Source organism: Daphnia pulex, chromosome 2 (genome assembly GCF_021134715.1).
Source record: "Daphnia pulex isolate KAP4 chromosome 2, ASM2113471v1".
NCBI lineage: Eukaryota > Metazoa > Arthropoda > Branchiopoda > Diplostraca > Daphniidae > Daphnia > Daphnia pulex.
The window spans coordinates 12587403-12612237 of record NC_060018.1 but is presented as its reverse complement, the minus strand read 5'-3'; the positions used below and the strand labels follow the sequence as shown (position 1 = coordinate 12612237).

The following is a 24835-nucleotide window of genomic DNA, read 5'->3' as shown; positions in this document are numbered from 1 at the left end:
CCTCCTGTGACATTGAATGTTTTTCCATCGGCGTTTTTTCAGAGGTGCTGGCTCGTTGGCTGTGACTATTTAGAACCGACAGCGTGGACGACAGACTATACTATTGATACGCCAAATATATTGGCCTATATACACGACTGTTGGCTCCTATAGTGTGCAAAGCACTTCCTTCCGGACAGCAGAGAAAACTGATGCGTAGAGAGAAGCAATCAAAGATAAATGTCGTCCACGTGGGATGGAAAAAAGGTCAACTCGTTGGCAGATAAGATCCAAATAAAAGAGAAGAATGAAGGAATCCCCGGCCATCTTCAGCAGCCCAATATACATTGATATGATTTAGCCATCACGGAGTATCAACGTCCAGCTCTCGTAGATCGAGTGTCATCTTCCAGCAGCTTATCCCAACGAACGTGATGCTCCTGGTGGTGCCCGTCAGGAGCCGGCTCTCCCGTTTAAAGTCAGATCCTGATAGAAGTTAGATATACGTCCAGTGGAATATAGAGTCTCTGCTGGTTGTATTCCCACTTGACGTTTTCTCGGGGTAGAGAGAGAGGGTCTGATGTTCCAGACCTATTAAGATCACTCCTGGGTTTCGGCTCCTAACGCTAGCGGCTAGATCCCATTATAAACGTATCTACAACATTTTCTCCTTTTCTCTCTCTCTCAGATGTTATTTCTTAGACTTTTATATAGAGTATCTCTCGTGACGTAGTAGTAGTAACATACCCAGCACTTACGATCGATATCTATATACTACTATATACGTTCTTCTATATATCAACTGTATATAATACAGAGTGGAATAGTACAGCGGTTTATCTCATTCAAGACAGAAGAAGACTTTCTTTTCTCCCTTTGGCTCGTGCATGTGCTCTATAAATATAAAAGGAAGAAGTTATATGAAAGATTACCAGCAGCAGAAAAATCAAGCGACTATATATCATCATTCTTTCATTGTAGAGAGAAGAAAGAAAAAGAGCGTGGGGTGTATAGCAACAAATACCCCCAGGCAATAGAGGTGAGTGAGTTTGTGAATTGAGTCTGATGCAGCATCACACATCGGCAGATGCACAGCAACATCCGGAGCATCAATTCGATATATTCGCCATTGCGTTTGCCCGACACGTAGATGGATCTAACATTTCTAGACGTCCCTATCCACTCAGCGCAGAAAGGCGCACTAGACTCGATAGATTATGTATTCTCTATATGTATAATAGAGAGAGATCACCCTCAGGCAATATATATCCTAGGACTAGCAGCAAACAACCCAACGTACTAGAAATGGCTAGCGTTAATAATAGATGGGCAAAAGGCGGGTTTTTCAAATTATTCGTATCATATCAAAGAATAACGAATAAATGGGTTTGCCAAAGGTTTCACACGTGTATAGGTTATCTACGATATTATTTAAACAGAAATATTCTTGACATACTAAGAAATGATATTAAAAATTTAGCCGGAAACGTTTTTGACCGAGTTTGGTCGAGTTTGGTGTATTATATCGCGTCGGACGCGCGTGATGATCTTATATTGAGTAAGTTCCTGATGCTGTTTCCCTCCTGTGGGAAATCCGACTAAAATAGGCCTTTTAGCTAAGAAAACAAACACATACTAAGAGATAATATGAAAGAGTGCTGCTGGAAATCAAATAAGCCAGCCAACGAGCCAATAAAACATGCATATCCTGATGCCATCATCCAGCACTAATTTCACCTTTATAATTTCAATAATTTCCCGATAATTGCAATTCTAACGCGTTCTTCGCGAAAGTCGCCATATTATATTCCTATAAAACCGCCTGTATTAACGCGTATTAACGCAGTCGGTTTTTCAGGCTAATTTGCATGTTTCCTGTCGTCTTATTCTGTGATATGACACCAGAAATTCATTTTATGTGTCTAGGCCGATTTGTTTCCTGCCTACAGTGACATTGGAAATAAGAGCGTCTTTTACAACATCATTCACGATTAATAGACCGAGGAATGGCAAAAGGTGCTGTACATGGAACTTGGCTCTTATATTTAATACTGGTGGTTTATAACCCTATACCTGTAGGCTATACACATGCAGGCGACAGTACATGTGCATGAATAAATAATTTTATGCGTGAATAACATTTCGGATGAAACGTGATGCTGTAGGATATCCCGAGTTTATTTTGCCGTCACGCTCTGAAGAATAAAGTGAAGCGACATCAAGTCCCAGGTGAAGAGACCCAAATGAATCATTCAAAATGGTCTGCCTTATTGGCCTATCGTCTCGCGCAAGTATATAAACCTTGTTGACGTCATGATATTATAAAAAAAGAATTTAGATAAAAGGTTCTATCCAGCAGCAAGTCTGAATGTGTATCGATTAATTGATTTTCCTGTTTGTTTTTCATCTCATGCGCTTTTGTTTTACAGGTAACCCGAGTTGACGCTGTTGATCCCGATGACTTTTGAAGAATGAAGTGATAACTGATTAGCCACTTCTATTCTCTTATTCGTTAGATATAACGTACCTAAATATAGCCAATAACTCGTTGTCACGGGTGTCGATATATGGTGATGGAAATAGCCGCTGGGGTAAAACGAGACATTTGCATACATTTGACCCCAACATTTCGCAATATAACGGCAGTATAAGCGGTGTGGCTAAATTTAACTGATGTGTGCAATCACACTAATAATATACGCACAAGTGCCATTTTAGGAAAAAGATTTAAGTCGCGGTTGGTGGGGATATTTCGGGTTATTTTTAAATTGAGAAAAAAAACTTGTATAAAAACATAGCTATTTCAAGCAGGGACTCATCAGTCTGTCTCCACCATTCATCGAAACGTTGAACCATGAAGGCCTTTTTACTTATTGTTAATACGTTTCTATTATCGCTGGCTGTTATTGTCAACACTTTGGAGTCCAATCGACATCACTCCTCGTCCTTCACGGTATGTAAGAAATTATTCAATTCCAAAATTCAAATCAAATTATCATCAATAACCCCGCCGGAAATATTGCATTATCATCTAAATTATTTAGAATTACGATTGCGGTGACACTATTCCAGCAGTAATATTGAGGGAAAATGGACTGACGAAATTGGCGGATCTGCTGTTGACATCAGAAGATGGCCTTGTAGAAACACTTTCCGGACCAGGTATTAAATATGTATATTTAATTATTTATATTAGGCCATAGCTAATAATAATAATAATCCACACCCACCTATTATTCATTAAAAATGTTTTTAAAACATCAGGGCCGTTTACTTTATTCGCTCCGACTGACGAGGCTTTCGCTTCAATGAGCCTGTACAATTTTGATGCTGCGGAAGATGTCAACTTGTTGAAGGATATTCTTACCTATCACGTTGCTCCCTTGGAGATCACATCCGCTTTTCTGTCTGCCATCCAGCAGGTGTACCAACTCCCCACCCTCCAAGGATCGGCTCCCGTTCGGATCAACGTCTATCGGGAAAATGAACGAGCCATCACTTTATTCGATCCCGTCAAGGTTAAAATATTAGACGAATATATAAGACTTACACCAATAAAATTGAATGTTTTTCACCAGACTGTGACCATCAACGGAGCTCTGGCATTGAAATCATTGCAAGCTTGCAACGGGTTAATTTACATGATCGACAAGGTTCTCAATCCCGCAGATTTGATGCCGGAAAACGACGAGCTGGAAATTTTCGATCGATACGGTTTGACGACGGTCAAAAGGATTTTGGACGTCCTCGGTGCTGTACAATCGGTTAACATCTTTTGTGAGTAATATATCAATTAAGAATTAAATCGATTATAGGCTACCACTGGAAGCTAAATTTAGTTAATTTTGTTTTTATATTAAATTAAGTCGGTCCGAAAACGTTGTTTGCTCCTACCGACGCCGCATTCGCAGCCCTGCCACCGGGATTCCTCGACGAATTATTGGCTGATAAGAAGAAACTGTTGACATTTATCAACACTCACGTCGTCTCCGGGTATCATTACAGCCGAGGACTCGAGACTGGTCCCATCCTCTCTTTTGGAGCAGTCGTCGACGTGCAAGTATCTCACGGTGAGTTGCAAAATGTGAAGTGATTTTCTTTTTCAACGTCAAATTTAATTTTTTTGAAATTCTTTCAGGGAAAATTACGTACGGTGGTGCCAATATCCTTATTCCCGACATAACAAATGTTCAAGGTGTCATTCACGTCATTGACGCCTGTGTTTTGCCAGATTTGGAATAATATTTCCTCCGAGTTTTCCGACCGGAAATATCTTCATTAAAAGATATTATATGAATTGTTTATTATTCTTAATATTTTACACCTTCAGCACTATATCGCTCTGAATGAACTATGTATATTTAAAAAGACAAAAATAAAGTAGGCCTATTCAGATGATTCATTTCTTTTACGACTACGCGTTTGTCGTCCTTTCTTATTCTCATCAGAAATACGTTCGTATTATTGTTGCGATCAATCGTGTTTATGCCGATGCGTGCCGATGGAATTCTTGTTGGTGTGGGTTTCATTTTGACGATCGGATGAATACATTAATTTAGAGATCCAAATTGAGGAGTTGAGGAAGTTCCATTGATTTTTTTTTTATTTTTTATTTGCATTTGAATTTGACGAGTTCATTCCGTTTTGAATAATCCTCTGTGGATATGTGTAATAATGAGACTATTCACAACCTAAATAAGCAACTAACGAATCAGCTAAATAAATGTTTTATTTCAAGTTCGGAATTGAACGCGGTCATTAAATACCAGCAGCAACAAATCGGAGATATTTTATAGATCATCAAATAATTTTAATAAGAATATTTCTTGTCGGCAGGATATTCCAGGTCTGGCAGAATAACGGCATCAATAATGTGAATCACACCTTGCACGTTTGTTATGTCGGCAATAACGACATTGGCACCACCGTACGTGACACCACCTTCGAACAAAATGTTGAAAATAATTTAGTATTCATTTATTATATAAGACGAACTAGGAAAATAAATTTCCAACTCACCGGGAGTTACTTTCACTTCAACAGTGAATCCAGAAGTGGCGAGAACGGGCCCACACTCCAGTCCTCGGCTGTATTGATTTCCCGAAAGGATGTGAGTGTTGATAAATGTGTACAGTCTCTTCTTGTCGGCCAATAATTCGTCGAGAACTCCCGCAGGCAGGGCGGCGAACGCGGCATCGGTCGGAGCAAAAATCGTTTCCGGGCGGTCTTTTTTAAATAAAAAATTATTTTAAATTGTAATTTGAATGTAAAAGTTAAAATTTATTAATTCATTTTTATTTCATTTTTATTTTATTTCAAATTTTGTAATATTATTTTTTTGATTATTTTGATTATTTTATTATTATTTTTTAAATAAAGAATTATTATAATAAATTGTAATTGTGTAATTGAATGAAAAAGAAAAATGTAATAACACTTACAAAAGATGTTGACTGGTGTAAAACCGACAATGTCGAAAATCTTTTTGACAGTTGTCAAACCGTACTGTCTGAAAATTTCCAGCTCGTCATTTTCCGGCATCAAATCTTTAGGATTGAGAACCTTATCGATCACGTAGACGTACCCGTTGCACGCTTTCAATTTTCTCAATACGAGCGCTCCGTTGACGGTCACAGTCTGATGATTTCAAAAAAAATAACACAAATTCAGTTTTTGATCATTTTGATGATTTGATTTGATGGAAAAATGTTGAATTTCATATTTTACCTTGACGGGATCGAACGTAATGGCTCCCTTTTCACGGTAGACGTTGATCCGAACGGGAGCCGATCCTTGGACAGTGGGGAGTAAGTAAACCAGCTGGATGGCAGACAGGAAACTGGGTGGGATCTCAAAGGCAACAACGTGATAGGAAAGAATATCCTTCAACAAGTTGACATCTTCCAAAATGATTTTCAGAGTTTTCGGGTCGATATAAGCGAAAGCCTCGTCAGTCGGAGCAAATACCGTGAATGGTCCTATTATATCATTTTAATTTTTAAACGAATAATGTGGTTGTGAATTATTTTTGTAATAAATTTACCTGGGCCGGAAAGTGTGTCTGCAAGGCCAGCTTTGGTCACCAGATCCAGTAACTGTGTCAATCCATTTTTCTTCAAAATGGCTGGAATATTGTCACGGCAAGTGTTCCCCTTTAGAAATTAATATAGCGATATTTCTTAGAAGATGATTGATTAAAATTTTTGAATTTTTTGTTTACCGTGTAGGACGAAGAGTATTGAGTGGATCCCGAAGTGGAACCAGCAGCCAGAACTACAACAGCAACAGCAAGTAGAAAGGTATTCATCTTCGACGTTCGGATGGTTAGAACCAACTGAATGAATTCGTGTTGAATTTCTTTGCTTTTTATAGTCGTGTCTCGATTTAAAAATAACACCACCAGTGCGGTTGATTTAAAATATTTCCAAATGTCCCATTTTAGCCTGTTATAGTGATTGCATAGCGCCTAAATTTAGCTAGCTGCTAACTGTCATTATTGCCTAATATTTAGAGTGAAAATTTTAATGTCATACAATGCGTGGCTTATAGTCGATGTTTACGCAAGCCCCTCTAGTATATATACAGTAGTATACTTTCGATTCAACAGTTATTGCTGGACTGGAAACATTGGCGCTGACAATTGCAGAAGAGCACTTTCAATAAGGACTAAATTACATTTATTCGCTGCAGCCAAGCCTCGCATATGTATACGGTAATCGGTTAATGCCTTTTTTATTCGGATTTTATTCGGATTAAAATAGAAATTGAAATAGTCTTTTTGAAAAAAACTTCAAAATTTTTAGCGGTAATCGATTTGATTCTGAATTAACACTCACAAAAGATTTTGACCGATGGTACAGCACCGAGGACGTCAAAAAACTTTTTGAAAGTTGTCAAACCGTATCGATCGAAAATTGCCACCTGGTCGTTTTCCGGCATCAAATCTTAGGGATTGAGAACTTTATCGATCACGTAGACGTACCCGTTGCACGCTTTCAATTTACTCAATACGAGCGTTCCGTTGACGGTCACAGTCTGATGATGTCAGAAAGTTCCATTAAATTAAATTCCTTGTGTATGGTACTCTCTTTTTGATCATTTTGAAGAGATGGAAAAATGTTGAATTTATTTCATATTTTTACCTAGCCGGGATCAAAGGTGATGGCTCCATTTTCCCGATAGACGTTGATTCGAACGGGAGCCGATCCTTGGACGGTGGGGAGTTGGTACACCTGCTGGGTGGCAGACAGGAATGAGGGTGGGATCTCAAAGGCAACAGTGTGATAGGTAAGAATATCGTTCAACAAGTTAGGATTTTCCGAAATGATTTTAAGAGTGTTGGGATCGATGGAATCAAAAGCCTCGTCAGTCGAAGCAAATGCGGTGAATGGCCCTGATGTTCAAACATTTGCAGCTGCCAGAAGTACAACAGCAACGACAAGTAGGAAGGTATTGTTCATCTTTGACATTCTGATGTTTGAGACCAACTGAATAAGTTCATTTTGAATTTCTTTGCATTTTATAGTTCTTTTCTCAATTTTAAAATGACTACCGGCACAATTGATTTTTTAAATTATTTCCAAACATGCCATTAGCCTGTGTAAAACTGATTGTATTACGCCTAGATTTCCCCCCAACAGTCTTTATTGCGGTAATATTTAAAGTGAAATGTAAATGTCAAACGTAGAATGCGTGCCTTATAGTCAATGTTGAAGCAAACTCCTTTCCGTTCCACTGGACTGAAAAATTTGGCTCTAAAAATTGCAGAGCACTTTTAATAAGAACTATTAAATTTATTCGCTGCTGACATGTCTTGCATATGTATAGGGTAATCGGCTGATGCCTTTTTTATTCGAATTAAAATAGAAATGATTCAGCTGAAAATTTTATTTTATTTCAAAAACAGTCAAACAGTCAGAGTAGAGCCGTAAAGGTGATTAAAACAGTCGAATAATTTGGGATTTTGATCAAATAATTTAATAAGAATATTTCTTGTTGACAGCAGGATATTCCGTGTCTGGCAAAACAACGGCATCAGTAATGTGTATCACACCTTGGACATTTGTTATGTCGGGAATAATGACATTGGCACCACCGAACGTGAACCCACCTTGGAACAAAATATTGAAAATAATTTAGTGTTCATTTATTATATAACAAGAAGTAGGAAAATAAATTTCCAACTCACCGGGAGTTACTTTCACTTCGACAGTGAATCCAGAAGTGGTGAGAACGGGCCCACACTCCAGTCCTCGGCTGTATTGACTTCCGGAAAGGATGAGAGTTTTGACAAATGTGTACAGCCTCTTCTTGTCGGCCAATAATTCGTCGAGTAGTCCCGGTGGCAAAGCGGCGAACGCGGCATCGGTCGGAGCAAAAATCGTTTCAGGACGGTCTTTTCAAAATGAAAAATGATTATAATTTTGAATTTGAAAGTAAAAGTTAAAGTTTGATATTTTATTATTATTAATTCATTTTTATTTAATTTTAATTTAATTCTTTTAAAATTATTTCATTATTATTTCTTTGAATAACGAATTATTATAATATGATCGAAAAAGTAAAATGTTGAACACTCACAAAAGATGTTGACTGGTGTGAAACCAGCAGCGTCAAAAATCCTTTTCATCGTTGTCAAACCGTAGCGTCTGAAAATTTCCAGCTCGTCGTTTTCCGGCATCAAATCTTTGGGATTGAGAACTTTATCGATCACGTAGACGAACCCGTTGCAGGCCGTCAATGATTTTAATACGAGCGCTCCGTTGACGGTCACAGTCTGGTGATGTCAGAAAGTTCCATTAAATTAAATTCCCTGGGTGTGGTACTAATACTACTCTTTTTTTTATCATTTTGATTAGATGAAATGGGTTGCAACTTTTTACCTTAACGGGATCAAAGTTGATGGCTCCCTTTTCACGGTAGACGTTGATCCGAACTGGAGCTGATCCTTGGAGGGTGGGGAGTTGGTACACCTGCTCAATTGTCGACAGGAAAGTGGGTGAGATCTCGAAGTCAACAACGTGATAGGCAAGAATATCCTTCAACAAATTCACATCTTCCGAAATGATTTTCAGAGTTTTCGGGTCGAGGGAAGCGAATGCCTCGTCAGTCGGAGCAAATACGGTGAATGGCCCTATTATGACATTTTTAAAGAATAATGTGGTTGTGAATTATTTAACCAGTTATTATAAATACCTGGGTCGGAAAGTGTGTCTGCAAGGCCAGCTTTGGTCACCAGATCCAGCAACTGTGTCAGTCCATTTTTCTTCAAAATGGCTGGAATATTGTCACGACAAGTGTTCCCCTTTAGAAATTAATGTAGCGATATTTCTTAGAAGATGATTGATTGAAATTTTCGAATATTTTTTTACCGTGTAGGACGAAGAGTATTGAGTGGATCCCAAAGTGGAACCAGCAGCCAGAACTACAACAGCAACAACAAGTAGAAAGGTATTCATCTTCGACGTTCGGATGGTTGGGACCAACTGAATGAGTTCATGTTGAATTTCTTTGCTTTTTATAGTCGTTTTTCAATTTAAAAATAACACCACCAGCACGGTTGATTTAAATATTTCCAAACGTCCCATTTTAGCCTGTTATAGTGATTGCATAGCGCCTAAATTTAGCTAGCTGCTAACTGTCAATATTGCCTAATTTATTTAGAGTGAAATGTAAATGTTATACAATGCGTGGCTTATAGTCAATGTTTGCGCAAACCCCTCTAGTATACGGTTTTTACTTTCTATTCAACTGTTGCTGGACTGGAAACATTATCTCTAAATTCTATTCGCTGCTGTTGCATATGTATTAGCTAATGGCTTTTTTATTCGGATTCTATTCCGATTAAAATAGAAATGAGTCAGCTAAATAAATTTTTTGTATTTGAAATTCAATTAACCAGTCAGAGTATATAGAGCCGTAAAGGTGAACTTAATGCAGGCGAATAATCGGGGATTTTAATCAAATAGATTTTAATAAGAGTATTTCTTATCGGCAGGATAGTCCTCATCGGTTAGAAGTACCGCATCAACGACGTGAATCACACCTTGAACATTCGTTATGTCGGGAATAACGACATTGGCACCACCGTACGTGATTTTCCCTAAAAGATTTGAAAACAAAAAAAATTTAACGTTGTTGAAATAATAAAATCACGTAACATTCGGTAACATTTTCAACTTACCGGGAGATACTTGGACGTCGACGACTACTCCAAAAGCGGCGAGGATGGGACCAGTCTCGAGTCCTCGGCTGTAATGATACCCGGAAACGATTTGATTGTTAATAAATTTGTACAATTTCTTCTTGTCAGCCAACAACGAGTCGAGCAGTCCCGGTGGCAGGGCGGTGAACGCGGCATCGGTAGGAGCAAAAATCGTTTCCGGGCGGTCTTTTTAAAATAAAAAATTCCCAAATTTAGCGGTAATCAATTTAATTCTGAATTAATACTCACAAAAAATGTTGACCGATGGTACAGCACCCAGGACGTCAAAAATCTTTTTGATCGTTGTCAAACCATATCGTTGAAAAATTGCCACCTGGTCATTTTCCGGCATCAAATCTTTGGGATTGAGAACTTTATCGATCACGTAGACGTACCCGTTGCACGCTTTCAATTTTCTCAATACGAGCGCTCCGTTGACGGTCACAGTCTGATAATGTCAGAAAGTCACACACAAATTAAATTCCAAAACTACTCTCTTTTTGATCATTTTGATGAGATGAAATGGATCGCAACATTTTACCTTGACGGGATCAAAGGTGATGGCTCCATTTTCCCGATAGACGTTGATCCGAACGGGAGCCGATCCTTGGACGGTGGGGAGTTGGTACACCTGCTGGGTGGCAGACAGGAATGAGGGTGGGATCTCAAAGGCAACAACGTGATAGGTAAGAATATCCTTCAACAAGTTGACATCTTCCAAAATGATTTTCAGAGTGTTGGGATCGATAGAAGCGAAAGCCTCGTCAGTCGGTGCGAATAAAGTGAAGGGCCCTGTTTATAAAATGATTATTTTTTAATGAATAATGTGGGAGCGGATTATTATGGTAATAAATTTACCTGGGCCGGAAAGTGTGTCTACAAGGCCGGCTTCTGTCACCAGAGCCGCCAACTTCGTCAGTCCATTTTTCTTCAAAACGGATGGAATAGTGTCACGGCAACCCTGAATATTTTTAAAACGGGTTGAAAATTGATTTTGAATTTTTGTTATAATTTATTTTACCGTGTAGGAGGCGGACGAGTATTGATTGGAATTGGATCCTAAAGTGGAGCCAACAGCCAGGAGCAGAAAAGTAGCAAGTAAAAAGCCGTTCATCGTTCGTCAATGTTTCGGATGGTTGAGTCCAACTGAATGAATCAATGGTTGAAATATCTGATCTATTTATAGTAGTTTTGGGAATTTTTAAATGAATTCCAACCCTGAATGTGTTTTTTTGGGGGGTTCGTTTCCAAACATGAAATTAGTCCATTAATGATATTGCATCGCAGTTAATTTTAGTTTCAAACTGCCTTTATTGTGAAATTGTATATAAAAGAAAATGTCGTAAGGTGTGTCTACTAGTCTGCAGTGTTTATCAGTAAATTCCTGCTAAAATAATTCCCACTCTATTGCATTTCTTCCGGCTCTTCCAGGAGGTGGTCTTATTTTTGTTTCGCCAAGTCTTCATTTCTAGAACATTGCTATTGTTCAACCGCGTGTACATAGACTAGTTTCCGCAACGCTCCTCACCGGAAATTAGATTGCTGCAACTCATTTCGAGCTTATTACAAATTTCATTTGGAATTTTAACGGAATTATCACGCGCACCTACAATGTATAACGCCAAAGTCCTAATCTCCGCAAAACTGTTCACCTGTAAAAATAACGGTCGTTATCATCCAGCAATTTTCAGGCCTGGGTGAAATGACAAAACTGAAATTTCGGGATTTTAGAACCAAACTCACGTCTCTAATGAACGCGTTTGCAATAGACCCGGAGCATGAAAACACTTTCCATCATTGTCAACGTCAATAAGAAGTGAGCACGCATCAACGAATCTTTTATCGTCTAATAATTATGGCGTTATTGATTTCGTTGTATGCCAGTAAGAAGGCCTAAAAATAAAAGGACTTTCAAATTCTTTGCCACCAAAGATTGTAATCGGCCATAGATCCAACCGTGACTCATCTTATACTGTTCTGCAATTCGCAGTTGGATTCAACCAAGAACAATAAACTTTGTTTTGCAAATATAAAACACCTCAGCACTAATGGTTGTTAATGTTATAGTTGCAGTTTCCACTTGGCTTCTACACACTTCAAAACATTAAAAAGAATTAGATCAGCTCCTCCAATATTCGACGAACTCGTCTTCAATAGTTGAAAGAAACTTACGTAAAGCTCTGCAATTTATTCTCTTGACAATTTGTTTTGCTTTCCAACTTTTAGTTAAAAGTGACTGATTAACAGTTTAACACACACACCGTCGTGTTAGTTTAGATTAACGCCGCTTGGAATTTTCTCTTAGTGTATTCTGCTAATGTCAGAACTCGTGAAATCATCGTGGTGAAATGAGAATAAGTTTCGTTCGCTACTGAATAGGTAAGAATATACAAATAATGTCTTATATTAATTATTTGTTATTGGGATTATTGTTAATCGCCACACAGATTGTAAGCAACCGTCTGTGTAGATAAATATATTAATGAGTGAACGTTATACGTGACTATCTGAGTACGTTTCGGGAATGAAAAACTTGTTATCAAACAAAAACTTGACGACCTTCTAAAAAGATGCTCAGCATTTCCTGATTTACACCCAAAAGTCTTTCCTTATAGCACACAGGGGGAAAACTTTCAGTCATTTCACAACGTGCTGAAACTTTTAGAATTTCGCAGTCCAGTCAGTTTGCTGACTACTGAATGATTCACTTGTATTTTTACCAAATTCGTTTTTGTGCTTTATCGTTGTATGGACGTGCCGGTTTTAGAAAGTCGTTTTTCAGCCAACAAATGACCACGTGCAACGAAACGAGTTTGGATTATCAATCGTGGTTAATTGACTGACTTGTACAACAGATGGTAATTAGACGACATGTATGTCATTAGGTGTTCCGTGGAATAATAGTGATTCGAAAACTGCATAATGTTTAATCATGATTGCCAACGACTATTCCGACCGGTTGTATTCAAAGGGGGGAGGACGCCCTTTTGAAAATGACGCACAGACCACCAACAAAATGACGACACTAATATCTTATGATTCACCAGGGTCGCCAGCACCAACTGGCGCATTTCTATCGACCCATCCATCATCCGGCGGAATTAATTTCCAACCATACTATGACTCCTCGACTTGTTGAAGCATTCATATCTATCCCGGGTGGAATATCAGATTTAATTTTCTCCCATATTCATCAGCAAAGAAAACAGGATCTTCATTCGCTTCGGATCAGGTCAGCAACTACGTCATCACATTGTTTGATAAACGACTAATGTTTTTCCATTTTTTTTTACTTTTTAAATTATACAGCTGTCTGGATTTTGTGTACGAAAGGCTGCACGCTTTTGAACAATGAGATTGGCCTGCGGACGCGTCTGTGTGCGTGATCGATCAAGTCGTCGCACACACGGTGAGATTTGCTGCCTGAAAACCACACGGTAACTTTAGGTAACTTTGACTATTTGACCTTTTTGAGCATACGAATCGATTACGTACTATATAGTTGGTCGGTATTTCAAACAGGAAAGTGCTGGATCGACATTGTGTCACAACACGATGTCGCAGGCAGCTACGCTATTTTGGTAAAAGCTTTTTAAAATCTAAAGTTGGGAATATTTCACAGGGGAATTGCCGCGATAATGTTGCCAGTGTATGGCAAATTTGAAAGAAAAAAGCGGCTGACGTCAATAGTCGATTTGCTATTCAAAGAATTTCTTTTAAATGAATTTGAATCACATTTAGGACCTGGTGAGCATTCATTGGGGGACTAAATTTGCATATGTAACGAAGCTATTGGCGTGGACCCTGAAGTGTCAATCAATTTCGAGAATGAACCCAACCGATCCCTCCCAACTTTTGGCTCATATCGATTTTTTCATTCGGGTTCTGTTTGTTAGTTTTCTTCAAATGTAAACACGTGAAAGGCGTGACACGTTTTGCGGAAATCGGCTAACGGAGCCAATGTAACATTTCCCGTTATGGTTGACAACGTGACCGATCGAATAATTGCAAAACACGTCAGACTTCGTCAGTCCAAAAGTCGTCGGCAGCTGTTAAAATTCGATTAGGAATCCTGTGACAACCCAACTGAAGGAACTGTGACTCTTGTCTGAATAATAACCCCGCACGGCCTATTATGATAGATGTACGAATGCGAGCGACGTCGACAGCCGATCGATAGACGCCACTGAAAGACTTTTGCGCCGTTCCAGGAATTTCACGATCGATCCTGCAGCTGCGTTCGGGAAAACGAGTTTAAAGTTTCGTGCATACTGAATGACTATCGCACGAGAGAAATTACAGAGATACAAAATACAAAGTCAAAAGGTCTTTGTGCGTATAGCCAAAAAAAGTTTATTCAAAGTTGATATAAACCTTTGATCAAAAAGACTTTTGTCAAAGGAAAGAGAAAGCTAGCTAAGTGGTTTCGTATAGCCCAGTTTATTTTTTCGGACCCATTTTATATAACTTTTGCCTGAATATTTATTCGGCCTTTCACAGCCAATTTTACAGTTCCTTGTAACGCAGCAGCGGGACATTTGGCTATGCATGTAGTCGTTAATGGTAATATACTTTAAAAGCAGTTCTATTTTATTCACGTTGTATTTCTCTAGAAAATGATTACGTCAGCCGTGAAATTAGTGCGATTCCACCAGGCGCAGGATCGGCTGCACAGGAGAACCAAAAACACAACTTTCATCCCACCTATGAATTCGCTCACATTATTATTCATCATTCAGTATTTATGGCCTTCTATACTTTGGTCTAGGGTATAGGCTTTTAATCCTAATTATACGAGATCTCACCCAGGATATCCGACTTTAATTGCCCCAAACTTTATCAACAACTTTTTGAATTGACGATAACTCTGTGTGTAGCCGCTATAAATAACTTAACATCAGTCCCATTGTTTATTATATATAGGGCAATAAACCAGACAGAACTGCAGCAACCAAGAACATCATCATCTCCTTGAGATTTGAACAAAATAATGGTCTGGCACTTAATGTGATCCAAGCAGCTGCAACTTTTGTCCGGACTCTGCTGACGTAGGTGAAAGAGTTAAAAGGTGCTTCATTTTTAAAAAATCAATATTTACCAATCATTTTTCACAGGATATTTCACCCTACACCGGCTCCCAGCTAATGAGGATTTCTCCGATCGTAATGCAACCTCTTTTTCAACTGATTACGAAAGAGGCTTATCACGTTACACGTTGCACCGACCAAATATTTTCATTCTCGTCTGGATCTCTGGAATATCGAGTGAGTAAAGTTGATATACGTTTCGTTATAACTATATAGCAGAAAGTCGTATCTACGTTTAAAAACGACGTCATTTATTTGGAACATTTTGTGAAGCCAATTTAATACTAAGGAAACTTTACGACGGTGTCTTGGCAGCCTGCACGCGAAGGCTGAACACGTTTTTCCGGCTCGTCCTTCGACTAATGTGGGCAATGACAAAGTTGCCCATTATTATATTGCAGTCTGTGCGTATACTGTATATATATAGTAGACGATGAAAAATTCATTTCCTAAAAGCTTATTTTTGCGCAACAAGCCGTGCTGCGCTCGCCTCGTAATAACTCTCCGTCAATCCGAAACTGTGAGTGCGCTATTATTCGATTAAGAAATTCGGTGAATGATGAGAGCAGCACTCGTTAATAGCAGGCAACATTCTATACTACAGCCAGGAATGGAAGAATTCCCATGCTATTTTGAAAAGTAACCAGGATCGATCCCCTGCATGCCAGGTGTCGGGAAAACAAATACGTCGAAACCTTGAAAAGACCTTGAGACCTTATTTTTCCCGGCGAATGTTTACTTCCAAGTACTTCAATCTAACAGAAATTTCTGTTGCTTTTCCCTTAATTTAACTGCGGATTTTATTCATTTGAAATTTATTAATTTGAATTAATTAAGATAAATATAGATCTAATGATTGACAATCACTTCCTTTCTGCATGTAAAGATTCGAACCTTGACTACTTCAATTAGACATTGACAAGATTTCCTCTGTAGACGTAATGATAATGAAGTGTGGAATGCTCTTGAACCCCGCAATCCTTTTATCAAACAATCGTTAGGAGACATTCACACCCACCGTAGTGGGGTTCGCTTAAAGGCGTAAGTGGGCGGACTAGACACGTACGAAACCAATCAAATAATACTCCCAGATGGTGTCACTACGTGACTGATCACGAATCAACAATTATTTTCCGTATTGACATTTCGTCAGCAATCGCCAAACACGATGAGTCAGGCACACGGTGGAATATCAACCAACGGCCAATTAGGGAACGAGCGAAAAATGAATAGATAGGCGAGAGATGATGGATGAGATTAATGTGCCCATCAATATGCATTTTGAGTACAGCCCTCGGCATTTATTCGAATCAATAAAATGGTATTCGTCTGTGATGTACCGTCTGGTATGATACTTCAATATTGATCCTGTTTTGCATATTTTCATATCATGTATCGAGGCCAGACGGTTTATGGGTTGTATAGGATATGGGTCAGCGAGGATCAGGCGAACTGTCGAGTGGTTTTTTGGGGTTTTTTATTTTTCGAAATATATCGCAGCACCACTACTAGAGAATGCGGTCGTTGAAATATTCACGTTGCATAGTGCAGCCACGAGCCGCTAGAAATGACGCAGCAGTTTCCCAGTGGAATGAAAGTGACTCAAACCGATCCCGTAAGATCCGATCTCCTCCAACCCTTTCGTCCTGCGTGCTGCAATCTATTAGCTAAAGGATCCCACCCTATTTTTAAAAAGGTCATCATCCAATGAATTCGAAATACAAAACTCGTTTTAATCCCATTATACGGAGGATCTTAATTGAAGCCCTAAGATGATAGGCATCGTAATAACGATGGAGGTTATTTATATAGTCTTGGGATAACACTCGAGGGATCCGCTGTCATCGCATAAGCGAATAACTCAACAACGTCAAGCTGTTTAATTCCCAAAAACTTTTTCCATCCAGTGAAAATATTTAGATTCGTTCTCCCGAAAATGACTAAAAGCTATTACGCCCTTCAAAAAAGTTGTGTTGTTTTCTCATGTGCTTATAGGATACTGCTGTTGTTTTTAACATGCACTTAAACAATGGCTCGACGAATAAAGGGTGAATTCTAAGTGTGACATGGTGGAATCATTTAATTATAAGATTAATTGGACTTTTCACTTTTAAAGTTTCACATTTAAGAGATGCGAACTTTCGACCAAAGTTGCCACTGTAACTTGACTGATTGTATGTTTTTAAAACCATTTTTTCGTGCGATATAATTGACTCAACTTTTCGTGTCAAATCGGAACTATATGACCTGATTTAGATTTCATGGAATCAAAGGCAATTAATTGTCTAATTATACACGCACGGACGATCACCATAGCGACGTGAAATGGTTTTTTGTAAAACTGGTGAGTAGGTCTACTTGTTCTAATTAATGACTTAGGTTCTTCCATCATCACATTAAATAATAGTCATTATTTTAACCAAATTATTTCCATGATTTTTATAGTTTACAGGGTCCTTCCAATTGCTGGGGTATACGTGAACAAAGTTACATTTCGGCATGTGTTTTAAGCATGTGCGTGACTGGTTGGCCGTCTTTTGTCGTCACCACTTGAAAAACATGGAACCATCCATCCGGCTAGCTACAGGCAGCAGCAGCAGCCCCCCAACGACTGGGAGCGCTCATTAGGAACGGATGTTGTGACACGCGATTAAAAGCCATCCTGAATATACTGTAAACATTTCACTAGTTCATGTCATATCATTCACATGAAACATGTCCTCCCCTGTGACATCAACCATTTCAAAAAGAAATTTTTGAATTTATTTTCATGATAAGCAGATGGAAGAACGCCCCAGTCCGTCCTTGTTGAAACTTTTCCCCTCGTTTTTTTTTTAGTTTTGATAATGAGTCCAGCAGGTCGAATCCTAAGGTCCTGGCAACAGCAAAGTTCGTTTAGTTTTGTGCTGGTTGCCTTTTAACGGCTCTAGGAAACTTTTTGGCGGACGCCAACAACTCCTACCGCGCTGCTATCGTGTAGAAACTCCATTAACGTGTACCGAATCCAATAGTTGGATGAGCAATTCCCCGGTGATGACTGCAAACGGATGTAAGCTTTTGACCACTTGGTTATTTGCTTTCAAGTCCCCGTACGCTCGCCTGAATGACTTCCCATGTATACAACCTAATCTAGATTTCTTCCGACTAACATTGAAAATGTCCACCACCAACTGTATACGATTACAAGAATTTTTCGGTACCGTAATTAGTAACATTGTCCCCTGGGTCTTGGACTAGTTTTGGGTCACGTTATTAGAATCTTCTCGAAAACTAATTGCAATTCTTGGTAATTTGAACATATATTTTTCTTCTTCTTCTAAATATTCCTGAATCAAAAGGGGGCGACAACAGCTTCTGCAGCGAACAGGGAAAAGATGAGACAAAAAAAGAATTCGGAAAGTTTTGTGTGTTAACAAAAAAAGAGAAACGAAACAAAAGAAGCGAGGGAGGACAAACACGAATGGCTTTTGTTTCTTTGTCCCCAGGTATTTTTTCCTCTCCACCGCTCATCCAACACCCGACATGAAAAAAGAAATTCCGCACATGCACACGCACAGGCACACGAAAAATCCTTAAATTGAAAGCGAAATTCCTCCGGATTGTATTAAATGAAACATTATCTTGATTTTCCCCTAGTAGCGCAATTTCAACCTTGAATATTTTCACCACTCTGCATCACCGTTGGCCTTTTGAAAGACGTAATCGCGACCGTTAATGTTCATGATGCCGTCCTTGAGATGAAACTTCCACCTGTTTCGACTTCTCGTAATCTACAAATAGAAAAAAAAGTCATTTAAAACATTTCAATTCCAATTCGAATGCTAAAATTCAAATCCTTGCCTTGTCGTACTGGCACACGACGACGTTATCAGTTTCAAATAACACTGAGGGATCATCATCAGTCACATCGTCTTCAGAGTTGAGTGGCTCCTCGTCTGCGTTCTCTTCGTTGTCTGCGTCAATCTCCTCGTCGTCATGATCGTCCTCTTCTTCCACGTCGTCATCGTCATCATCTTCAACATCGTCGTCGTCGTCCGAAGAGTCTCCGGGTCCATCCAACTGTGTGACTCCTCCATTGTCAGTTCGCGATTGGCTCCGTGCAGCTGTCGACTACAAAGAAAAGTAATAATGCATTGTACACACATTATTATATACACTTTCGAGTGGATTCAATTTCAACCAATGGTACCTGCAACGCGTTATTAATGTGCTGCTGCAAGACAGTCGTGGCCATTTCAACTGGAAGAGAGAGAGCCGCCGTCACAGCCGGTGAACTCAGGATCGTTTGCAGCTGCGCTCCCGCTGCGCCACCTGTGACATTATTACAAATAGTAAAGAAATTAGATTGGAGCTAGTACGAACGAGATTCAATTGGGAAATAACCTTGAAGAGCATGAGCTGGAACGTGAACAGTGATGCTCTTGGCTGCTGTATGACCTGCTACTCCAGCCTGAGGAGGAACAGTGATTTGGACTGGCACCGTCCTTACTGTTGTCGTAGCAGGGGCTGCAGCTGCTGCTGTTGTTGCTGCACCTGTAGCTGCATTAGGGGTAGTCACTGGGGTTTGGGCTGCTGCTGCTGCTTTAGAGAAAATAAAAACAAACAAACAAAACAATTAATAATAATGCACTCAATGTAACAGTATACCCAACTACCTGGTTGCTTTGCCGTAGTGGCTGCCTGTTGAGGTGTAGAATTGTTCGCAGGAGCTGTAGAGCTAGCCTGCTGACCTGCTTTTGACGGCAAAGAAGACCCTTTTTTCATACATGATAAAGTCTCATAATCGATATTGGATACTTTGTTGCAGTTTGCTTTGGAGAGAAGTTTCAGCAGGATCGGTCACAGGGTCGATTGCTTTGCTGGACTGCAATTTGTTTTCCCAATTCTGCTTCAATTCGAGAAGTACAGCCTCATCGATTCCTTCGTCAAGAAACGCCTCTCGAACCCCGTTGATAACATCTTCAATAACGCCACGATACAGTTTCGACTACAAAAAAAGAAATATAAAAGTCCTTAATTAGACCAACGAGGAGTGAGATCGAGCTCGTGGAGTGGAATCGTCAATGCAACAACAGTTTCCAGGTACTATTCCCCATGAAATATTATCATAAAGTAAAAGGTAAATAAATACCACGAGTGCCTGATTGGCGGCCATTCTTTAACGAAATTGAATTTTATTTGATTTCAATTCCGGGAGGGCTTCGTTCAACAGGAAGCCGACATGAAAACTAAGACTGACGCGGCAATATATATCGAAATGCCCCCGATGGCAGCGCCACGAAGCGTGATTTTGGCTAAGCATAGCATCTAGCGGTCGAAAAAAACATTCTTTCTGCTAAAAGTAAAGCCGTTTGTTATCGTTTCGACACGTTTGAATCGAATGAACAAGAAACGTTTTTATTAGCGGCCTAAGTCTCAGTATTCGTTGATTTTCATCAACGAGATGGATGAAAAATCCGAGATTTTGGTTTTAAACGCCGAAGATGAAGATACCTTCCAAAAGTTGTATTCCGAAGGTCTCAAATATAGCAAGCAATGCTCGGAAGAAAGCATGCCAGTTCCAAAGTTCTATACCAAAGTAAGCATAACTTCCAATTGATTCCCTATAAATTTCTTATGTTTTTGTTACACAGCTTCCTAATCATGAAAACATGATTAGCCTTAAACTGAGAGAAGAAGCTAGAACAGCATTCCTTCAGAAGAAGAGCAAAGAACTCCTCGATAACAATGAACTGCAGGTTTGTTAATGTCATTGCCAGTGTTTGTGCTACTGGTAAATAAGATTTTCATCCTGTCTTTAGAATCTCTGGACTTTACTTGACAAAAATCACAGCCCTCCTGCTGGTTCTGAGCAGATGATCAATTATATTGATTTTCTCAAAGTAGGCAACATAGCTGGTCCAAAATATAAGTAAGACATGTAAATATTTGATTGGGAACACCAAGTTATTTTTTGAATTCCCCTATACAGAGCATTCTTTACACCAGATGTATTTGCAAGGCTATTGCAGAATGATATTCATGGCAGAATATCAACCATGGCAGTGTTCAATTACATCATGAGGAAAGTTTGGTTACAGCAAACTAGAATTGGTCTTTCATTATATGATGCCACAGGACAAGGTCTGCTTACTGAAATGGTGAACATCAGCAATATGTTTTTTGTTTTTGCAATATGTAATTTACTTATCTATTTTTGTTTTTCCCAGGATTTAGAGAACTACATAACTGAACTTATCCCAACATTGCCACAGTTAGAAGGGCTTGAAAAGTCATTCCATTCGTTTTACGTCTGTACCGCCGTACGCAAGTTCCTCTTTTTCCTAGATCCATTAAAGCTAGGCAAAGTCAGGATACAGGATATTCTCGCTTCTGGTTTTCTGGACGAACTTTTAGAGGTATTTAGTATATTCCTGATTCTTTTGTCATTCTTCTCGCTAAAAATATTATAATTCATCAGCTACGGGATGAAGAGCTGCCCAAAGATGCACAGGATTCAAACTGGTTTTCTGCGCCCTCCGCTCTGAGAGTCTACGGTCAATACTTAAATTTAGATACCAACAGAAACGGCATGCTTTGTCAGGAAGAGCTCAGACGGTAATTTACCATATTTCAATTTGCAGTACGTACATTTAAGATTTTTTTTAAATTTAATTTTCAGATTCGGAACTGGCACGTTGACGCGAGTTTTCATTCAACGAGTATTCGAGGAGTGCATGACCTATGAGAAAGAAATGGATTATAAAACGTACTTGGATTTCGTATTGGCCATGGACAATAAAAAGGAACCACAAGCACTTCAGTATTTTTTCCGTTTGTTGGACGTCAATCATCGAAACCATCTCAACACTTTTGACCTCCATTTTTACTTCAAAGTATTAATTTCCTCATTTGACCTTTTGACTTTCTTATCTTGAAAAAAAAAAAAATGCTTTGCAGGGGGTTCAAGAGTTGATGCAGCAGCACAAACAAGAAGTCGTTGCTTTTGACGACGTCAATGATGAGATTTTCGATATGGTGCGTCCTGCCGATCCGTCAAAAATCACTTTACATGATTTGATTAACTGGTAACACACAAAGTTCATTTAGAATTTTTTTAGAATAAGATTGTCATTGAACGTTTTCTGGCTCAGTGGATACGGTGAAACTGTGATCAATATCTTGATTGATTTGGATGGATTTTGGACATACGAGAACCGTGAAGCTGTTGTCGTAACAGACAAGAATAACCAAGAGAAACAGGACATTTGAATTTGGAATTCTTGTACATAGAAATTGTGAGTGTATTTTTTAAAAAAAAGCAAAGAAGTAGCAAGATCGCGGAATGGATTGTAGGTGCGATCTCATCACCATTTCCCTCTTTTGGACCAGTCTTTCGGTGTCCAGTGCAAGCATTTGGGATCGATGTGTAATTTCCATTTCTCTTTGTTTTTTATGCAATTTTTCATCGCTTCTTCGTTCAGAATGAGTACGTACTGCCCCTTGTAGTAATTGATGAGGTTCAAATGCTGTAAGGTGGACACCACGTCCTCTTTTTTAATGCTCGTCATTTCGCAAATTTCGCTATTTAAATTAAAACGAATTCGTTTGTCAACGTGAGCTCTAGAATGAAGTAATTTACATCACTTACTTGATGGTAATTTGAGGACGTTCACCTTCACTGGATGGTTTCATATTCATCAGAATATCACAGATTGTAAAAGCCCAGTAACTGCGATAAGACAGCAACCCTAAATCGGACAGAGGTTTTTCTGGCGAGCCCGTTTTGCCTTCGAACTTGGACAGCTCGTAACCTTTACGTAAACAAAAATGGTTTTAAAAAAATATTTCCCCTTGGGTTTACGATTCTGTACGCACTGAATTCAATAAGAAGTTTTCCATATCCTTTCCGTTGATAGGGTGGTAATGTTAAGATGCAGGCGACATTGTAGTCCTCCGAGCTTTCTTTCTCTTTGCTAAAGTAGCCGACGATATGAAAACCTCGTGCATCCACTTCAGTCATGACGTAAAAGAGGAACGGATCAGTGTCGTAATACAGTGTCTTGTGATCAAGGAACAGTTTCGCTAGCAGGCATAGGTTCTGAGCGTATGCTTTATTTTTACGGCCGTCGATTTCAAAAAAAGAAATTGTCTGTTTGCGGTAAACTTCATTGCCTGGCGGATGTCTAAGATTGCACTTCATCTGTAGAAAAAGTTTAAGGGTTGATCATCCAATTAAAAATATATCGTAAAATTTTAAATTACCAGATGACGTTCTAGACATTTTTCACTTTTCCGGTACTTGAGACAAAACTCGCATATGTAAATACAAGCTTGGTGAACCATTTCCTAATTTTTGAAAAAGAATAGTAAACATTTCGGATCTTTACGTTCGTTAGATGATGACATACCTGAGGGTAGGGTGCGAAATACCAAGGTTTTATTCTGTGTCTGCCGAGTTCAATCATTTGAATATTTTTCATTCGTGTTACAACGTCATCGTGATGTGTAACAAGACTGCCCGACTGACGTGGCCCTGGTGTAGTCGGTGCAGGGGTGGACGGTGGGGCCGGAGAGTTAGCATCTCCTACCTCACAAACTGAATCACCTATGCAGAAAATTTTAGTTTTAATAATCATTTATATATAATAAATAGATTGTAGAAAAAATGACTAATTACTTGTAGGAACAGCACAACTATCGCTAACTACGGTGGGTGGCAGAGTGGGGATTGCTGGTAATTCTTTTTCAATTTCTATAAAAATAAAATTTAAAAGAATTTATGAAAAATGTAAAGAATTAATGAAATAAAATAACTTTACTTATAAGTTTCTTGGCAGGTGGGATTGGAATAATGGATCCTGGACTGGGCTCTTCTTTTTCTCCAATTTTACGTTTTCTTCCATTTCTCTTTTGTATTGCTGCAGCCAGTAGAGCAGACCCATTGACAGTAAGGTCTGATGCACTGGATGCAGCTAGTGGGGAAGAAGGACGGGAAGAACCAGTTGTTCCTCCAACTTTTTTAGGAGTACTCATGCCTGTGCCTACTTGAGTTCCATCTTTTCTAGGAAACTGAATTTTTCTCGTATCTAAGAAATCTTCTGAGACCCAATCATCAAGTCGTTTGTTGACTAGAGTTGAATTAAAAATTTTGTAAGATGATGTATCGTTAAACATAGCATATACAAAACTTACAGTCGATGTAATGGACATAAAACATCCTGATGTTGCAGATATCTTTGACACTGAGTACTTCGGCTAGAGCTAAATGATAACAAAAGAAAAACCACAATTAAACTTTCAAATCTATAAAATGATAACAAAGCAACAAATGTTACGCCAGTCTTCGGTGTTTCTCATCCGTACAGGCAACCGACAGCCTTCAACAACAGATGCCTAGATAATAGAATAAACAAAATTAAACATGGTTTCTAATGAAATAATGTAAAAATTCATACAGTTGAATCTGAAAACAGATCTTTATCTACAATCTCTTCTTTCATTTTTGACAATGACTGTTCGGTCTTCATTAGAGAAAAAGCTTTCAAAACAACAGTGCGCGGCCATGAGCGACATTGCCGCTTTT

General features: G+C 38.9%; 7 protein-coding genes and 1 long non-coding RNA gene across 19 annotated transcripts; 3 read left to right on the top strand and 5 right to left on the bottom strand.

Annotated features, from left to right (window-relative positions):
* Positions 1 to 2785: 2785 nt before the first annotated feature.
* On the top strand, positions 2786 to 4348 carry LOC124205151 (transforming growth factor-beta-induced protein ig-h3-like). Its single transcript, XM_046602517.1, has 6 exons — positions 2786 to 2932; positions 3024 to 3141; positions 3244 to 3497; positions 3558 to 3756; positions 3846 to 4049; positions 4118 to 4348. The coding sequence occupies exons 1-6, from the start codon at positions 2834 to 2836 to the stop codon at positions 4219 to 4221; spliced, it is 978 nt and encodes a 325-aa protein (XP_046458473.1). The 5' UTR covers positions 2786 to 2833; the 3' UTR covers positions 4222 to 4348.
* Positions 4349 to 4690: 342 nt separating this feature from the next.
* LOC124205143 (transforming growth factor-beta-induced protein ig-h3-like) lies at positions 4691 to 6343 on the bottom strand. Its single transcript, XM_046602509.1, has 6 exons — positions 6200 to 6343; positions 6023 to 6131; positions 5707 to 5957; positions 5421 to 5616; positions 4999 to 5205; positions 4691 to 4920 (listed from the first exon to the last, which is right to left on the bottom strand). The coding sequence occupies exons 1-6, from the start codon at positions 6284 to 6286 to the stop codon at positions 4790 to 4792; spliced, it is 981 nt and encodes a 326-aa protein (XP_046458465.1). The 5' UTR covers positions 6287 to 6343; the 3' UTR covers positions 4691 to 4789.
* Positions 6344 to 7851: 1508 nt separating this feature from the next.
* LOC124205125 (transforming growth factor-beta-induced protein ig-h3-like) lies at positions 7852 to 9481 on the bottom strand. Its single transcript, XM_046602486.1, has 6 exons — positions 9351 to 9481; positions 9175 to 9283; positions 8862 to 9112; positions 8560 to 8755; positions 8168 to 8374; positions 7852 to 8089 (listed from the first exon to the last, which is right to left on the bottom strand). Exons 1-6 carry the CDS (start codon positions 9435 to 9437, stop codon positions 7956 to 7958), a joined length of 984 nt encoding a protein of 327 aa, XP_046458442.1. The 5' UTR covers positions 9438 to 9481; the 3' UTR covers positions 7852 to 7955.
* Positions 9482 to 9838: 357 nt separating this feature from the next.
* LOC124205132 (transforming growth factor-beta-induced protein ig-h3-like) lies at positions 9839 to 11365 on the bottom strand. Its single transcript, XM_046602497.1, has 6 exons — positions 11205 to 11365; positions 11042 to 11144; positions 10725 to 10975; positions 10433 to 10631; positions 10163 to 10369; positions 9839 to 10081 (listed from the first exon to the last, which is right to left on the bottom strand). Exons 1-6 carry the CDS (start codon positions 11295 to 11297, stop codon positions 9951 to 9953), a joined length of 984 nt encoding a protein of 327 aa, XP_046458453.1. The 5' UTR covers positions 11298 to 11365; the 3' UTR covers positions 9839 to 9950.
* Positions 11366 to 12324: 959 nt separating this feature from the next.
* Positions 12325 to 17958, top strand: LOC124205222. Of its 3 annotated transcripts, XR_006879254.1 has the most exons (8): positions 12325 to 12562; positions 13231 to 13415; positions 13493 to 13630; positions 14797 to 14952; positions 15107 to 15231; positions 15298 to 15447; positions 17527 to 17614; positions 17716 to 17958. It is a non-coding gene; the product is annotated as an uncharacterized LOC124205222 (long non-coding RNA). The 3 variants fall into 3 exon arrangements; XR_006879252.1 differs by having other exon boundaries at positions 14797 to 15231; XR_006879251.1 differs by lacking the exon at positions 14797 to 14952 and having other exon boundaries at positions 12327 to 12562; positions 15107 to 15235.
* A 592-nt stretch (positions 17959 to 18550) lies between these two features.
* On the bottom strand, positions 18551 to 20549 carry LOC124205084 (transcription initiation factor IIA subunit 1-like). 9 transcript variants are annotated; one of them, XM_046602435.1, is made up of 7 exons: positions 20402 to 20549; positions 20068 to 20257; positions 19926 to 20003; positions 19654 to 19854; positions 19460 to 19581; positions 19111 to 19380; positions 18551 to 19040 (listed from the first exon to the last, which is right to left on the bottom strand). In XM_046602435.1, exons 1-7 carry the CDS (start codon positions 20423 to 20425, stop codon positions 18933 to 18935), a joined length of 993 nt encoding a protein of 330 aa, XP_046458391.1. In that variant the 5' UTR covers positions 20426 to 20549; the 3' UTR covers positions 18551 to 18932. The 9 variants fall into 9 exon arrangements, with proteins under 9 accessions (XP_046458391.1, XP_046458420.1, XP_046458403.1 ...); XM_046602464.1 differs by having other exon boundaries at positions 19654 to 19848; XM_046602447.1 differs by having other exon boundaries at positions 19926 to 20000.
* A 51-nt stretch (positions 20550 to 20600) lies between these two features.
* On the top strand, positions 20601 to 24468 carry LOC124205024 (serine/threonine-protein phosphatase 2A regulatory subunit B'' subunit gamma-like). 2 transcript variants are annotated; one of them, XR_006879188.1, is made up of 10 exons: positions 20601 to 20848; positions 20904 to 21008; positions 21072 to 21181; positions 21242 to 21410; positions 21480 to 21668; positions 21731 to 21867; positions 21932 to 22145; positions 22210 to 22337; positions 22404 to 23986; positions 24079 to 24468. XR_006879188.1 is itself a non-coding variant. In XM_046602304.1 (9 exons), exons 1-9 carry the CDS (start codon positions 20714 to 20716, stop codon positions 22519 to 22521), a joined length of 1305 nt encoding a protein of 434 aa, XP_046458260.1. In that variant the 5' UTR covers positions 20601 to 20713; the 3' UTR covers positions 22522 to 24468. The 2 variants fall into 2 exon arrangements, 1 of the variants encoding a protein (XP_046458260.1); XM_046602304.1 differs by having other exon boundaries at positions 22404 to 24468.
* Positions 22530 to 24830, bottom strand: LOC124205016 (histone acetyltransferase Tip60-like). The gene is made up of 10 exons (XM_046602291.1): positions 24708 to 24830; positions 24588 to 24645; positions 24445 to 24513; positions 24072 to 24380; positions 23930 to 24004; positions 23661 to 23857; positions 23515 to 23598; positions 23128 to 23452; positions 22901 to 23063; positions 22530 to 22833 (listed from the first exon to the last, which is right to left on the bottom strand). Exons 1-10 carry the CDS (start codon positions 24777 to 24779, stop codon positions 22617 to 22619), a joined length of 1569 nt encoding a protein of 522 aa, XP_046458247.1. The 5' UTR covers positions 24780 to 24830; the 3' UTR covers positions 22530 to 22616.
* Between the last annotated feature and the right edge of the window lie 5 nt (positions 24831 to 24835).